This window comes from Electrona antarctica, assembly GCF_951216825.1.
Source record: "Electrona antarctica genome assembly, chromosome: 7".
Taxonomy (NCBI): domain Eukaryota; kingdom Metazoa; phylum Chordata; class Actinopteri; order Myctophiformes; family Myctophidae; genus Electrona; species Electrona antarctica.
Window position 1 is genome coordinate 12,340,922 of NC_136812.1, and position 18,269 is coordinate 12,359,190.

General features: G+C 42.5%; 1 protein-coding gene across 1 annotated transcript in view; it reads left to right on the forward strand.

Moving 5' to 3' along the window:
* The first annotated feature begins 10,967 nt into the window (after positions 1–10,967).
* atp11b (ATPase phospholipid transporting 11B) overlaps positions 10,968–18,269 on the forward strand; it is a 206,604-nt gene continuing 199,302 nt past the window's right edge. Inside the window, exon 1 of the mRNA XM_079504887.1 lies at positions 10,968–11,498. Coding sequence (XP_079361013.1) covers positions 11,472–11,498 — 27 coding nt within the window. The 5' untranslated portion in view covers positions 10,968–11,471. The remainder of the gene's footprint in view (positions 11,499–18,269) is intronic.

Sequence of the window (18,269 nt, forward strand, 5' to 3'; positions counted from 1 at the left end):
GGCTTACATGATGTCAGGGCCATTAAAGTCATGTTGTAGAAGAGGGCAGACGGACGGATGAAAGCCCTGTCATTTCAAACATGGCAACCTATTAGAAGGCTTATCATCATCAGTAAAGGACGGACTTTCCTGCACCCCCAAGGCATGGAGGCTGTCAGGAACGTACTGACGTAAGAGGGAAATATTTAAAAGAAAGGTGAAGCCCCTACATGGTCTGGATCATGAAATTCAACATTTGGAACAAGACTGATGGATGGACTGTTGGAACATTCAGGGCAGTCTATCCCAGTGGGAATGATTGATGAATCTGAACTCGGTCCAGTCCCTCACTAGCACACACACGCACGTGCGCATGCACGCGCACACGCACACAGTGTGGATCTATGTGAACCGACAAGAGTTCAACTAGAGGTTTTCGTGATAACAAGACTGCCGCGCACGCAGTGACACACACACACGCGCGCACACACACACACACACACACACACACACACACACACACACACACACACACACACACACACACACACACACACACACACACACACACACACACACACACACACACACACACACACACACACACACACACACTCTGGATATGTGTGATCCAACAAGAGTTCACTTTGAGGTTTATTACTGTATATTGATAACTCACATACACCTGTGGTTTGTTGGCCTGTTATCATACTGTACGCAAGGCAGAGATTTTACCTTCAGCAAACCACCACACCCAATCAGTTCCAATATGCTGTAGTTCCAAAAAGGTTTGCCTTCTTTTTTTGGGCAAATACTCAAAAGATAACTTGTCTGCAATTGTAGATAAAAAACAATATCTGCCTGTGTGTGCTGTACTGCATTCTAGCACACCATTCCAGTTTGCACCAGCTCTGTTTCTTCAAGAAATGGGGTGTGTGTGTTTGTGTGTGTGTGTGTGTGTGTGTGTGTGTGTGTGTGTGTGTGTGTGTGTGTGAACATTAAGTGTGAGCTTCTGAAATAGGTCAGATCAAGGCCAAACAGAATAAACATAAGCACACATGGGCGCAACACATGACAAAAGCTGATCTGCTGCAGACCCTCAGTCTTAATGTGTCCATTCAATCATACATGTGTCTTTTTTGTTTCCCAAACAGTGGGTCGGGACCCGTTTGTGGGTCACGGACCAATTCTTATGGGTCATGACTCGAGTAAAAATCCCATTTTCATTTCCTACATTAAAATTTTTTTATCTCAAATTTAAAATGATTTTATACACTTTAAAACAAAAACAAATCTAATGAATTCCATAAGATTTAATATTAATAATTAAGAAGTAGTGAAAATAGCAGATCTACAAGCTCGCAATGCGACACGTTCTGTTATGTGCTTGTACTGTAGATCTGCTATAGTTTCACTAGTTTGGGTCCCGGGCAAACACCTGATCTCTCTTTTGAATCTGGACCTGAAAGGTTTGGTAACCACTGTTCTAGAACGATACTGTGAGCATACAGTATGTCACGCCTTAACCCATTTAGACCTGAGATCAGATTCTAAAAATGTCTTCTACATCCTGACAGTTTTCTGAAAAAGCTGTTTCTATGTCAGTCGTTCTTCGATTTTTTTAAAATAGCAGACCTACAAGCTCGTAGCGTGCCACTCGGTGGCGCGCTATGAGCTTGTAGATCTGCTATTTTTCAATAGCTAAAGCATAACATAATGCTAAGACCAAAAGGGGTTCCCGCCCCAAAATTGGATTAACCCATTTAGACCTGAGGACGATTCTACTAAAATGTCTTCTACATCCTGACAGTTTTCTGAAACCTATGTTTCTATGTCAGTGGTTCTCAAACATTTTCATGTCAAGGACCCCAGACATCTTATGAAATTGGCCACCGACCCCCATCTGAAAATATGTTGTTCCAGGGACCCCCCCCCCCCCCCCACCCCACCCCAGAAGCAAAGATTTGAGTTAAAAACATTCACTCTGAAAGAATATATATTCAAAGATTTGCGCCACATTCTCACGATTTTTCAAAAATAGCAGACCTACAAGTTCATAGTGCTAGCACTCGGTGCCGCACTATGAGCTTGTAGATCTGCTATTTTTCAACAGCTAAAGCATAACATAATGCTTAAAACACCAAAAGGGGTTCCCGCCCCAAAATCGGGAGCCCTAACCACACCAAAGGGTCGAGACGGTTTTAGTGTTGTCCCAGGGTGTGATATGTCCTGTTGCACGTTGACCCACGCCGTCCCACGTTGTCCCAAGTGATTCAACGCATTGGAATTCTATGGCCCAAACCACACCAAAAGGTCACTGCAACTCCTTGCTACCGTTTGGACCCAAGGAGTTGCATGGTGACCTTTTGGTGTGGTTATAGGGCTTTAGATGTAAAATAAATAAATAAATAATAATAATATCTGGGGACATTAAAGTATTGAAGTAAGATATGCTGAAGAAGCTCTCCCCTTTCACTCTGCATGAGTGCAAAACAAAGCCGCACACGCACACGCACACACACACACACACACACACACACACACACACACACACACACACACACACACACACACACACACACTTTGCCATCCATGACCAAATGCTGTGAAGTGAATGCAGAGGCCCTTTGTCTCTGGGTCAGAGACGAAGGAGGTCACGGTGTCAAGTGAAGAACTAGTAGTGCTTTAGGGAACCCAATACTACCACCTTGACACACGCACGCATGCACACGCACACACACACACACACACACACACACACACACACACACACACACACACACACACACACACACACACACACACACACACACACACACACACACACACACACACACACACACACACACACACACACACACACACACACACACACACACACACACACACACACACAATACAACAGCGGGACTGAACACACCATAAGCATCCAATTAGAGGCCCGGATGTCATAGCCTTCCAAAAGCAAGATCCCCCCAACGCATGCACGCACACACACACACACAGACTAAAACATGCATATACACATATATACTCATATAAACGTGTGTGGGTGTGTGTGTGTGTGTGCATGTGTGCATAGAAGACATTTTTAAAAATAGTGTTGCAATACCTTCATTTGTCCTGAAGAGGGAGACTCACACCATAAATCACACCTCCCAACACCAGTTGACCTGAGAATGAATAATTCAAAGAAACAATCTCCATGAATATAAAAGGTATAATCAATACTTTTAGGTTGATTATGTTCTCCTACTGCAGATAAAAAAAAAGGCAATGCAATAGCATTGTTTTAAATCTGACAATTTGCAGTGAAGTGAAGTGAAGATATTGGGTCTATAATTTTTATCCCACGATTTTGCAACCCATTTTTTCACCCAGTATCAATTATCGAATGTAATCCTGGGTGTACACTTATTCTGCCAACCTGGGGGGGCAGCGGACTGACCTCATGCTTCCTTCTATGCATGAGGAGTCCAAGCTGCTTCTTTTCACCTGACAGGTTTCCCCGGCCAGACCAGTTCCTTTCCCCTCCATCAGGCTGGCCAGGGGGAGGTAGTTTAGAGACCAGGATTACTGCATGTTTTTTGTGAGGGTACCTACCCTAGGGGACACGGGGAGAACATGCAAACTCCACACAGAAAGGCCCTTTCGCCAACCCCGCCTCGGGTATGGGCACTGATGGAATATGGGTGTTTCACTTATTATTCTTTTTTTCTTTATATGATGTATTTTCTCTATGATGTATAAGAAGAATATTGGGTCTGTCTAGTGTCTTCATATTTACTATGTTCTGTATGTTTACATCTTTAAATATTGATTGACGGTGTTATGAGCACCAGCTGTGTCTGGTCATGTGACACAGCAGTGTCACGTATATGTAGGTGCTTGTTTGTGATGTTCATTGTCTGATGAAGAGCCGTGAGGCTCGAAACGTCATGTCCCTGTGGTGAGAAAATAAAAACGTAAGCTTTTGGAGCTCAGTTCAGTGTGCAGACCTTACTTTCTTTTATATCAGTCAAAAGGGAGACATCGAAGAGGAGGGATGGATGGGGAAGGATCAACATATGGAATGTCAGAAGCTGTTCTGACATTCCATATATGGGCTTCCATATGGGCTTAATTGCGACAGCAGATGGCATTTACTATGTAACTAGGACATCAGTCATAGTGACGAGACCTGGGCACCATATATGGGGGCTTTCCCATTCATGGGGATTTTGCACAACACACGGGAATTGCACGATTCCATAGTTAACTGCGACCGTCGGTCCCGATTAAAAGAAAGAAAAGAAACACACTCTTCTTTTCTTTATTAGTTTATTGTCAGTTACAGTCTCCTCCCATTCATGTTCAATTGAAAGCATGTGCTTGTCTCTATAGAGCGTCGCAGTCCCGCCCCCTACCATGGACCAGGAAATTAATCCCAATGCATTTTTCCCATAGACATTTCAAAAAGTATTTATTTAAAGACGGTTATGCCGCGGACAAAGCCAACTCGAGTCGTGACAACTCATGACAACACAAACAATATTTTGGACCAAACAAATAATTACAAAGAAGAAAAACAACAAAAAAAGTGTTGTAACCTGCCGTTTTTTTCTTCTTTCTAATTATTTGTTCGGCCCAAAAAAGTGTGTTTGTTGTCATGATTTGTCACGACTCGAGTTGGCTTTGTCCGTGGCGTAAACGTCTTTAAATAAATACTTTCTGAAATGTCTATGAGGAAAATGAACGGAGAATCATTTCCTGGTCCATGGTAGGGGGCGGGACTGCGACGCTCTATAGGTCTGATGCTCAATTGATATTGATTAGACCACAGTTAAGTCATACTCTAGGACAGCCATTTCATTTGTGCTCCTCAAAGCCCTGCCCTCGAGAGCCACAAGATAAATGTTCATACTAATGCAAGAAGACACTTAACCAACCCCCCCCCACACACACACACACACACACACACACACACACACACACACACACACACACACACACACACACACACACACACACACACACACACACACACACACACACACACACACACACACACACACACCACTGCAGCTGTGGCCTATGCAGTCACCCATTAGAGAGAGAGAGAGAGAGAGAGAGAGAGCAGAGTGGGGGGAGAGAGAAATAGAGGGGGGGGGGGGAGAAAGAGAGAGAGAGAGAATTTCTTTCCACACTGACACAGAGTGTAGAGAGAACTTGTCCTAAGCCTATTAGTGCTATTAGGGATAGTAGGCAGTAATGATTGAAAGCCACTTAGCGCTGGCGTATTTACCAAGAGGCTCAGCCCCAGCAGGGTTAAACATGCCTGGTGGATTATAGCTCCGTCTGACACTGAACCCCACACACTGACCACAGCACATGCTATACGGGTAACCGCTAAGGAGAGGAGGCCAGGGAGGTTTAGGAGACTATATAGACGTTAGGAGATGAGAGGAGAGATTATAGGTAAGGTGAGGTGATTAGCAGAAAGGAAGGGAAAGTAAAGGAATGGGTCCTTATTAAAGCTGCTATAAGCAATAATATGTCAACATTTTAATGACCTTTTTATTTGGTATTCAGACAGCCAGTAATGGGTAAAACGCTCCCAAAAATAACTAGGGGCCGCAATCTGCATTCAAAGATTTTCCTAGAAGCTTTGTCATTGGTCGATTTGCCTGTATACTTCCTGATTGGTTAGGATCATAACATATCAATAATATAATCCAATATTATTATTGGCTAATAACAGGGAGGAAGTTAGAAGAGTGAAGCGTTATTCATAGTCTGATTTATCGGTGGTGAGGTGACCACCGCAACTACATGACGTCACGGAGCCGCGGTGAAGAGCAAACCACCGCTCTCCCCAGCCCTTCTCTCTGTTTTTACTCACCACCGCTCCACGTTATTACAGCTCCGGTGGTCACCTCACCACCGGAGAGGTGGTCACCTCACCACGGAAAATCCAGACTATGAATTGAGGGTGCCCCGTAGGATTTTGTTTTTATTTGATAGGGTTCACCATTAGCCGTTAGTGTTTGTCGGTTACCAAAATATTCACGCCTAACGGTTATACAGTAGGTTGGACACCCAGCAACATTATCTATCTATCTATCTATCTATCTATCCATCTTATATAATAATATTACTCTGTGCCCAACCCAACCTCCCAAGTTCATTTGTTAACAATTCCCTCCCAATCAACAATGTGATCTATTACATTGCATTACCCACAATGTTCATAATTTGGTGTTCATATATTAGAACGGGTAAGGACTAGTAATAATAATTATTATTATTATAATATTGGATTATACTGGAGTGGCTGTGGCCATTAATTCAACTACATTTTGCAAAGAGATTGTTTCTTTCTCAAGTGGAAAGGTTTATAATTTGGAGATCATGGGCGTCCCAGTCCAACCTATAAGGTCAAACACCAAGGGCTTACATAGTGTATCATACCCAGCTGTGGGGTCAGTGCTCCCAGATGTTGTTGACATGGTGTTATGCAACGCAACGCAGCTCAGGGATTACCAGGACAGACAAGTGGGCAAGTCTGCTGGTCCCAAAGCACACGCACGCACAGTCAGTCATGTATTCTGGTCCCAAAGCACACGCATGCACAGTAAACGCACTGGTTTACTGTAGTAATGGAGAGGAATTACATGGGTCATATTGTGGAAAGCTTGAATTTCCTTTTCTAAATAAATGCCCTTGTTGCCCTACTTCTTAATACTACAGTGTCACACAAAAAGAGCACAAATTGTAGGTGTGTGCATTGGCACTGTGCTCACGATGCATCGCGATTCGCGATGCATCACACTTTTCTATATTACTACACAACAATTTTCAGTCAATACAAGCAGTCAGATATACTGAACATATTTTATTTAGAATGATATGATATCTAATACATTATTATAAATTATATATATATATATATATATATATATATATATATATATATAATTATATTTAGGCTTCGACTATCGATTATGTCACATTGCTGCATCGATGCAGAATCAAAACCTGTCGCATTGTGACTCGTTTTGAGTTTGTGGATCTGTTATTGTTTTCATTTGAATACTGAAAAGTTGCAGTTTTGGGGGTGAACTATCCCTTTAAACGGTCGATTCATGATGTATTGTACGTTTGTGTCCCAGGGAGACACCACGCGCCCTATTATCGCTAAACTTCTTTGACCTTTTTTTTACCATTTAAAAAAAAACATTTAAAAATTGTTCAACTAGCATAGCCGATCTACATCGACACGTTGTGAGCTTGTAGATTGGATCTTTGAACTATTAAAAAAAAGGGGCAAAGACGTTTAGCGATAAGGAGTAAGGCACTGGCGAAAATAGGGTGCCACAATTGGTTTTGGGAACCACAGGCAACCAAACCAAACCACATCTGCTGAGCCTGTCTGAGCAGCATTCCTTTTCGTGTTTATGATCTGGTCGGGACTCGGGAGCGGATGATATCGTTGCGTCAAGTTGTAGTCATTGTTTTGAAGTCATAAGGCCGGAACCCTCAATCTAGAACTTCCTTTTTCCATTAAACGCCGCAGGCTACGAGCGAAAGAGTCACGCTTTTATTGTTATTCTTCCGGTTTGAGGGAAAGGAAGATCCAGATTGAGGGTTCTGGCCTGATGACTACAAAACAATGACTACAACAATACAATTTTGTAACACAGACCAGGCTTTTACTGCGAGCGAGGTGGAAAGCCTGGTGACGCGAGGTTAGTTGTCCTGTGATGAAAACAACACCATTATCATCTGTGGGTTGTACTTTAACCACTAGGGGGAATCAGTAGGGCTAATGCAACACAACACACCATTTCTAAAACCTGTACATGGAACAGTTCTTGCCACTGGGAACACAATGCCACTGTTCTGAATTAGACACATGGGAGCCTGTTCGGAAGCACACATGTTTACATTCTGAAAAGCAACGTGTTGCTGTTGAGTGAAAACCTTGTATGTCCATAGTCAGTGGTGTAAAAGTAACTAGGTACATTTACTCAAGTACTGTACACTCGCCGGAATCGGCCCGGCCCCCTGGGCGCGTTCCTGGGGGTTTGGATGTTCCGGGGACCCCCCCGGGGACCCCCATATGGTAACTCTCTCATTTCTCTACCGTTTAGGACGTGGGGCAGCTCGCCAGAACCGGGCCGGCACCCTGGCCGTGGTCCTGTGGGTCTGGAAGTTCCGGGGACCCCACACGGAGTTGCACCACTCACTTCACACGGGTGTGATTTTACTAAAGAAGGAGACCTCGCACCACGGTAATGGAATTTTCTGTTCTTGACTCGCATTATAAATGTATAATAACAGTGATTATAATGCATAACAAAATGAATATAATGTATTACAATATGAGAATCCTAAAAAATGAATATAATGTATTACAATATGAGAATCATAAATCTATGATCCTGGCCAAAAGAAGAAGTGACCAGTAGTATTTAAGTATTATACTTTTTTTAATCTAAAGTTTTATCCCACAATTTTGCAACCAATTTTTTCACCCAGTGTCAATAATCTAATGTAATCCTGGGCACTACACTTCCTCTGCCAACCTGGGGGGGCAGCGGACTGACCTCATGCTTCCTTCTATGCATGAGGAGTCCCAGCTGCTTCTTTTCGCCCTCGCTGGGACAGGGGGGAGTTTCCCCGGCCGGACGTAGTGAGTGGAAGGAACACGTTATTCCGACCAGTTCCTTTCCCCTCCATCAGGCTGGCCAGGGGGAGGTAGTTTAGACTGTGCCACCGTGCCCCCGAAGTATTATGATACTAACTTTCCAGGGTTCAAATAAAAAAAACAGCAAAAGTAGCAGATCTACTAGCTCAAAATGTGCCGTTTAACGCCACGTTTCTAGCTTGTGGATCTGCTACTGTTGATGCTTTTGTGTGGCGCTGGCTGTAGTGCGATCATGTAGGGCAGGGGTGTCAAACTGGCGATCCGCGGGCATTTTGCGGCCCACGGAGCCGTCCAAAAAAAACAACAAGTTAATATGGAGATAAGAGGTTTCTGCCCGACAGCAACGAACAGCAGCTTCATTCAGATGTCTGATTGTTACCTATTGTGTTGTCCTCAAGAGCTCTCTAGTCTCTAGCGACTGATTGAAATACACTCTTAAGTCTCCTTGTACGTGATTAGATTTGTTAATGGGACACAGCCAGCACTAGGATGACATCATCTGACGTTAGATGCTTTGCAGTTAAAACACGGAGGAACACAGACAGAGACTAAACAGGATTGTCAAGAACTCTGGATATGCATTATTAGTGCACACAAAGGTATGTTTAACGACTGTTTAAAAAGCTGAGGGACATTATTGTAATTAAACAAACATTAAACATGGGGGCGGGCACACACACACACACACACACACACACACACACACACACACACACACACACACACACACACACACACACACACACACACACACACACACACACACACACACACACACACACACACAGTTAGGGAGGTTTAAACCCTTCTGGGTTAAGTTCATCTATGGTGCCAGTATTGTAGATTCTTTATTAAATAACTTGTTTGAGAGTCAGACCAGTTTATAAAGTGTCTCTTTCAGCAGCATAGTTGTGTCCTATAGTAGGCTACTGTCCCATGATCAGATGAGTGCACATATTTAGAAGTCTAAGGAATATGGAACAATCAAACAAACAAACTCATTTATGCCACATATTAATCATAATTACTTGCAAACATTTTCTGTAAAGGTCATGGTCGGGCTATACCCAATGCAGAGTCCACTACAATGATTTATTCAAACCCCCCCCTCCTTTCATTGAGGAACCTCTAATGCAAAGTGGGGTCCGAGTAGCCTGGACAGCAGACGAATCTGCCACAGGAAAGAAAAGGGAGATTGGTCTGGCACTCGCCAGTTCGAATTACATTTCGCTCACCCCAGAGTTATGGGTGACCAATCACAGCCCACTATTCAAAGTGAGACTGGAATCTGTTTGTAACCGCCCCTTGGACATGTTATGTATGCAGTGATGTTAGTCTGGCCGTGCCAGGCTAGGGTCCGGGGACCCACAGGGTCTCTCCAGCTTTTGGTGTATGTGCTAACACAAACTTTGTCCTAACACAAACATTAAATGCCATTGACAATGAATGGACAATTTTGAGTGTAGGTGTAAACACAAACATTGTGTAACACAAACATTGAACGCGAAGGTGAGGACGCAAATTCTGATTGGCCGGAATGAGATGATTCGTGATTATGTACGATGATAAGATCGCCCCTCACTTCACACGGGTGTGATTTTTGAATTTTGGCCACCATCTCAAACTATTTGAGATGGGGGCCACAAGGCCAAATTACATATCATTGTGGGCCCTTGGCATGAAAAAGTTTGAGAACCGCCGCTGTAATGAATGTGTGTAAAATGATTGTCACATGTCTCTCTCTTTCTCCATTCTTCTTCCATATACCATCGACTGACGGTATATGGAAGGATAAATAAAGTACAGTGCTGCTAAAAAATAATAATCAATAGACCAAAGGAAATAACGTTAAATACACCCAGTGGAACCAATGTATTGTATGTGATGGAGATTATACTATCAGCCACACAATGTGTTGTGTTCCCTTACTTGACAGGTGATGATGATGTGTGAGTGAAGCCCAGTTTCTTTTCCTGTTTGAAGCACCACGTTGTATGTTGTGCTGAGGCAGGGGGCGTGAGTGTCCCTCCGCTGAGAAAGCACAGCCGTGCAGCGCCGTGCAGACACTGTAAATTGATCATGGCAGACAGAGAGAGAGAGAAAGATAGACAGACTGTTAAGACTAGACACTAGAGAGATCTAGAAGAGAAGAGAGGGTGTGTGAGACAGAGAGAGAGACAGACAGAGAGAAGGGGAGGGGAGGAAAGGAGGGGGGAGAGAAGGTGAGGTGAGAGAGACACAGAGAGAGAGAGAGGAGGGTGGTACTGGTGGTGAGGTGAGCGAGAGACAGAGGCACAGAGCGAATGAGAGAGAGAGAGAGAGAGAGAGAGAGCGGGGGAGGAGGGTGGTGACTGAGGTGAGAGAGACACACACAGAGAGCGAATGAGAGAGAGAGGAGGTGTAGCGTAGCTCGGAATGACTTCGTGGCCATCCGCCTGCTGTCACTTCTTCCAACGGGGGATTATTATTATTAATAACAATAATAATATTTCTAACACGCCGCCGCCGACGATCGGCCCCCGCCGTGCGCGACAGACTGGCGCGGCAGACTGCATGAATGAATGAGTCGCGTACGTAATGCGAGGAGCAATACTAAGGAGACGATCGGCCTGCTTTTTGGGAGGAGAAACAACATTCATGGTTCGGGGAGGTTTTGTTGGAGTAGTAGCAGCTAGTAGTAGTAGCTAGCGTCGGGGCTAGCTGTGTGAGTGAGGCTTTCCCCTGCTGCTCTGCTGGCTACTTGGACGGAGGAGGAGGAGGAGGACCGAGGCTGGGGCTCAGCAGTCGGTCTCAAAGCAAAGGGATGCTCCGGTGGATAAGACAGCAGCTGGTAATAAAATAAAATTGTCTTGACTACAAACAAACAAACCAAACAAAACAAAAGTGTTGCAGTAGTAATAAATAATAACATGCCGACACCGTACAGTTTGCAACAGCATTATAAACACCACATAAAACATATACCTGAGTGAGGAGAGATGCACACAAAGTTAGCTATAGCCTGCTATGCCGACATGTCCAAAACATTGACGGTGGTTGACTTGACTGACAGCCAGGTGTACGCTAGTACATTTACGTTAGCCTGCTATAGCTACCCCGACTGCTAATACATCGTATATAAATACATATAAGTTATAACACGTATATAAAAGTCGTCTAAAACTCGGAGACAGTACAACACGAAACAACGGGTTCGTTGTGTTGCTCTCTCTCTCGTATAGATACACAATACAAATTATTATTGAACAAACGGGAGGTGGTTATTGGTACGGTGCATGGTTACCTAACGTTGATGAAAACTTCTTTCAGTTGATTGAAACACGTCATTCTTCTTGTCCGTTGGCGCACGAGGAAGTGTAGTGTAGTGTATTTGGGTGACTTAATGGGCCCCATTCATTTCACATTATCACGTATTTGATAGGGTTACAATATCTACACTTTGTTTATCATTGTTGGCAAGTGTTCTACCGACTGACTGAGCAGTACAACATGTCTGGTTGTCTAGTACTCTGTCGCGCCGCCGCTAATATGTTTCTGTTCTGCTCACTGCCTCACTCACTGTGTGGAAGACAAGATCAATACATCACACAGGCTGCTGCGTGGTGACGTCATTGTCATTGATTAGGCTGTCCGAGATTGAGAAAACATTGAGGACCCCCCCCCCAATAAACAAACAAACAAATACATGAATATAAAATGAATGAATTCAATTGTATGTCAGATTAATATTATAGTGTGGTTAGAATTTGGTCAGTTTTAATAAAGTGAAGGGGGATGTCAAATCCAAGAAACTTGATATTATTTGCAGAAGTTCTGCATATTACTGCTGCTATAGTCTGGTACTGCACCCACATATTGTTTAGGAATCTGCCTAGCTGTCATTTTTTTGTATTATACAAAAAAAGCTGCTAATTAAATGTTTATTGGGATATGCTTAACCCATTCAGACCTGAGGCCGGTTCTAAAAAAAAAAGGCTTTCAGTTTTCAGAAAAAAGACCACAAAAATGATGTATTTGGCCGCCGACCCCCAACCAGGGACACTCCCAGAAGCAAAGATTTGAGTTAAAAACGTTCGCTCTGAAAGAATATTCAACGATTTGAGCCACATTTTCAGGATTTTTCAAAAATTGCAGAGCTACAAGCTCATAGCTTGAGCTTGTAGATCTGCTATTTTTCAATAGCTAAAGTATAACATCATGCTTAAAACACCAAAAGGGGTTCCCGTCCTGAATGGAGAACACTTGCGTTATCATCATAATGCAATTATCGTCAACACATCCAAAATGTTGATGTTGTCCATATCGCCCAGCCCTTCCTATTTTACTGTATAACTCAAGTTATGGCTGCCTTATGCCTTAGTAAGCTGCTAAGCATGAATGGAGATATGAGCCAAATTACGTCCATGAGCAAAAAAAAGTGTCTCACAGGGCTTGTCTTTAAATTAGGCTTAAAAGTAGGTTGAGTCAGTGATGCCTATCCTACCTTCCTGTATCAAACAAACAGGAAGGTAGGAGCGCACACCAGTAGTGGGGAGGTGCTGACCGCAGGAGATAACTATGACTGAGAAAGGAGAGAGGCCGCACAGCTCGTAGTCACGATGCCACCACATTTTAATTTTTCCAACGTTTCGGCAACAAGTTGCCTTCTTCAGGGAATGACAGCATGAATGTACAGCAAGTATGACAACATATTACTGTCTGTTACTATATGCGGTTCAGAGAAATGGACTCAGACGTACAGTACGTGGCCAAGTAGAGAAATATTGACTGTCTAGAGTTACTGTAGACCCAATACAAGGTTCTATAGAAGCAGAGATGACAAGGCTAGTTAAAAAGTGTCTTTATTCAGTCAGTTACCACTGAATGGATCTAAGATTAAGTTTATCGGTTACTGGATTTTGAATTGTGGCTTGTGCTCTTGAGTGCGGAAGCACTAATGTACCTTTTTAAATGGACAAATCCTGACGGTAAAAGTAAATACATCACCGGTTAAACTAGAATATTTCCTAATGTTGGTCAAATCTTTGGTTAAAAGGGAGGGAGAGAATGCAAGAGAGGTGTTGCAGTACAGTATGTTTCTGTGTATTATGCCTGTTCAGGATTTCTTGCAAAGGAGAAAGGGTCCTTGATTCCTGTGTCTAGTCTGTTGAGTCGATCGTCGATCTAAAATGCCAGCAGGAAGTGCAAAGAAGATACACGTTTGGGATATTAATTATCGGCTCTTATAGTTGCATATAGTTTCCCCTTTTTGTTGATTTTCTCGTTGTCATGTTTCCCTGGGGAATGTAAACACTGAGGAGGAAATAGGGGACTTTGGTCAAGTGTAGTTCAGACAGAATAAGTAATGAGTAATTCAAGGATGAGGCTGGGAAGGCACATTATAGAGAATCTGCCTATAGTATGATAGTCCTGGCATGCCACTGATATTGATAAAGGTCTAAAGGCTTGGCCAAAGCAAATATGGCTTATAGAAAGGTGATGCCATTAAGGGTTGCCCCGATCCGATCACGTGATCGGAAATCGGGGCCGATCACGTCCTTTTCTAATGATTGGAATCGGATCGGGAGCAAAAGAACGTGATCGGGACATCCCTAGTATCAATATTATATCCATATCATGAGACTGGATATTGTCTGTGATTTTGGATATTGCACTGTTGTGATATGGCATAAGTGTTCTATAAAAAATATAAATATCTGATCGGAAAAAATTGTAATCGGCAGATACTCAAAATCAAATGATCGGAATCGAATCTGGAGCAAAAAAACCTGATCGGGACATCCCTAGAACTTGCTTCCATTCAGATCACAGCATCATCCTGGTGGAATGGACTCGGTGGCTCCTCAGTTGCTGCAGCTTTTCTTCAGATCCCACCATCAGGCTAAAAAAAAGGCAAGGTAGAAAAACAGTTTGAGCCAGGGAACTAATCATAGATAGAAGAAGATATAGGCCTGGCTACATTGGGGTAACCAGCTCAGTGGCCTTGTGGTTAGAGTGTCAGCCCTGAGACTGGGAGGTCGGGGTTCAATCCCTGGCCGGGTCATACCAAAGACTCTAAAAATGGGACCCAGTGCCTCCCTGCTTGACACTCAGCAATGCATCAAGGGTTGGATTGGGGGTAAGTCCCTGCGACATACTAGCGTCATGTCCAGGGGGTGTACTTGTACATCAAGCTGCCTCACGCTACAGAAACAGGAGATAGGCTCCTGCCCTATGGGCCTCATGGCTCGGCAAGGCTACTTTACATTGGGGTCTACAACTAGAAACAATGTTGTCCACACATAACTTTTCATGTTGTTTATTTCGTTTGCCTGTAATATGGGAGAAAACATTTTTTTTATTCTACAGATGATGCTTTCTTTATACAATAGTGATAGTGGCCCACTTCACCTAAAGATTACAGTCAAAATGAAGAAAGAAATTATGTGACCCGACAGACGATGTATAATACTATTTTTTAAATTTCAGATAAAGAGCTTAGACGGGACAAATAACCCATATGTTACAGAAATATTGATTATACTGTATCAACACCACTGTGTTTTGCAACACTGTCACTCACTTTAGTCACATACAGACTCAGAGACTATACAATACAGTAGAAAACCCCTACTGTACAGGGCTGTCCCTGTGCTTCCAAAGTGTGGCCAACATGCATTGGTGCTTTATTTTCTCCTGTTCTGTTCTCAGTACAAATTAAAAATTTGTTCTGACGTGATGTGATAGCCAAATAGCTAGGTAGCATATACCACATAGATAGGTGCAGTGCTCTGATCAGCAAGTCGCCAGTTTGATTCTGCCTGGTTTGATCAACATCAAATGATATACTTTACTCAGTGGAACCAACAGTTGGCTGACCTTGATACAGTTACAGTATATGAACAGGACGATAAAATGGGCAACAGTGCTATTTATTCATTTACTTCTTATCAGTTAATTCCCGGTGACATTGGTATACAGTGGGAAGGAGAACATGAATTGAGAGGTAAAGTTATTTTTCAGGGGACATACATTATGTATAATGTACATGAGGAGGAGAAACCGAGCACAAAAGTGCTGTTTTAAAATTCTCCAAATTTAAAATTTGGAGAAAAAAAGGTATTCTATGTATTATTCTCTATTTTGAAATTGATATCTATGCCCAGTAAACATGGACAGCTAATCCTCTGTCAGTGAGTAGTGCTTTAAGTGGTTTATTGTAGATGTGCACAAGACAACTACATCACTGTAAATACAAATAGCAAAGGACCCTGCTTCCATCTATTTGTTTCATATAGGCTATCGTATATCTTGCTGACATTTGAGTTTGTACTAATGAACTGTAAGCTTTTATAATCCCCTCACTGACAGTATTCAGACTGAAACACCTTTCTTCTTTTCAAAATCTTTTTATTCAGGTTTTTGTAACAGTAGCCCAGGGGCAAGTATTAAACAGACATATAAAATATAAAAATAAAACTCAATCCCCTATCCCACCCTCCCCCCACTCACAATCCCAAGGATAGTCGGAAAAACAGTCTGGAGGAAATACAATAAATAAATATATCTATATACACATACACAAAAATACATGCATACATAATTACAAAAAATAAAAAATATAATAAAATAATATAAAAAGCAGATTTTTCATAGCAGAGCAGATTTTGTTTCTGTTGTGGTTTGGCGTTGGCCGAGGCATAGGCACGGCACACTATGCAGTTTGTGTGTTGTGGTAGAATGTCATAAACGGGCCCCAGGTCTTTTTCTCAGAGCCGGCAATTGAAAACCTTAACATCTCCAACTCGAGACAGGACATTATATGTTAAGACCTTTCTTAACAAGTTGGCATTGATGGAATTCCATTTTATCTCTAATCGATCTGACTTGGATTGTTATGCTCAGCCCTAAATTGAGAAAATAATACAGTTGCAATGTCGCATAGATAATTGAAAGTGAAAGCTGAAAGTTGAAAGCCTCTTTAGCCTCCTATCTTGCACATAAACACACAGACAGCTTCTGTTTATCTGTCACCTCTCACCTGCTATAAAATGTTCTATCATGGTGTTGAGATACATATATATTTTTGTTTTGTAAACTAGTATAATTACAAAGAAATTAAACTTTTTTTAAACATGACAGACTTGTCAGTTTTTGCTCTGATTTTAGGTAGAATAAAGAGACAGGAACCTGAAGGCAGATAAAGTGGAAGGACATGCCACACCTATTGTGCTGTAGGTCTCCAGCAAGAAGTGAACTGAGGATGTTGCACTCATGTGGTCGACACCTGATCACTGATGCCTACAAGCACCCCCAAAGGGGAACAACAGTGTTCTTGTTGAATAGCTGGTTTATATATGAAAAGAAAGTAGTGTATTGTTGGTGTGTTCAACAGGGGTTCAGCAAGTCTCCTCTGCTTCACATTTACACTTATTTGCTTGAACTGCATGATTGAACAAAACCGAATAAGTTTACTCTTGTGTTATTGTGTACTTTTATATACAATGTAACAAATCAAATATTGAAACTTTTTGGAAGCATAGTGGACTCTGTGGGCAAGTCCCTTTCAATGGGATGTTAGGTTAACATTAAGAGACTGCATACACTTACATTTACAGTAGTCATTAGAATTGAGAGGCCCTTACAGAGTAAGAGTGTAGGCTACATTTCCCAACCCAGTCTGAAGGCCAAACCGCACCAATGCAATCAGTCGTCGCAACTCCTTGAAAACAAAACAGTTTTAAGGTTGTCCACACCAATGCAACTCCTTGTAACTGCCATTGGGGAATGGAGATAATGGTTGCAACTTGCGAGTATTTGCATTGGTGAGGTTTGGCCTTGACACTGGATGAGAAAGTTGGTGTTTCCTAGGACTGATAGCTTGTTGGACACAATCACACTGTGAGACTGCAAGACAATAGCTGGATAAACGATAAAAGGTGTGTGGGGGTGTGTACAGTGGATCTTTTTTTTCCTTTTTTTTCAAGAGCGCAATGTTGTGAAAACAGCAGCAGAGAAAAGCAGATGCTAATGGTTGACATGTGTTCACCGTGTTGTGAGAGTGACGTGGCTAGGCAGCTACAGTACATCCTCACATACGCTGAGTGTGGTGTGGGTGTGTGAGAGACCAGGATCAAATAGCACTTTTACATAATTCTCTAGCAGTTGCCATATGTAAACCTGCTTTCAACAGTCTGATGGATATGAATCCAACTGAATTAATTGTTCTGATAAAGAAACCCTCCTCCCCTCTACACCCCCCGAATATCTAATATGTAATCTGGGAATACATTTCTTACCAAGAATGTTCTTCACCATGTGTTTGTAAAGGTGAAATTTAGAACATTTTGCCATTGGTTGTTGGTGGTACCCCAACTTTCAGCAGCTGTCAAGAATTCCCCTAGGGTGGTTGAATAGAAACCAATGTGGGATATGTTAGTAGACACCCTTACAAACACATTGGTGAAGATAATTCTTGGTAAGAAATGTATTCCCAGATTGTATTAATATCCCCTGACTAGATGCAGCCACTGAGTTTTGCACGATCATGATATAACAACTGTTTTTCTGTCTCTTGCACTCACTCTCGACCCTAAACTAAATCTCCTCTGCACTCTAAAAA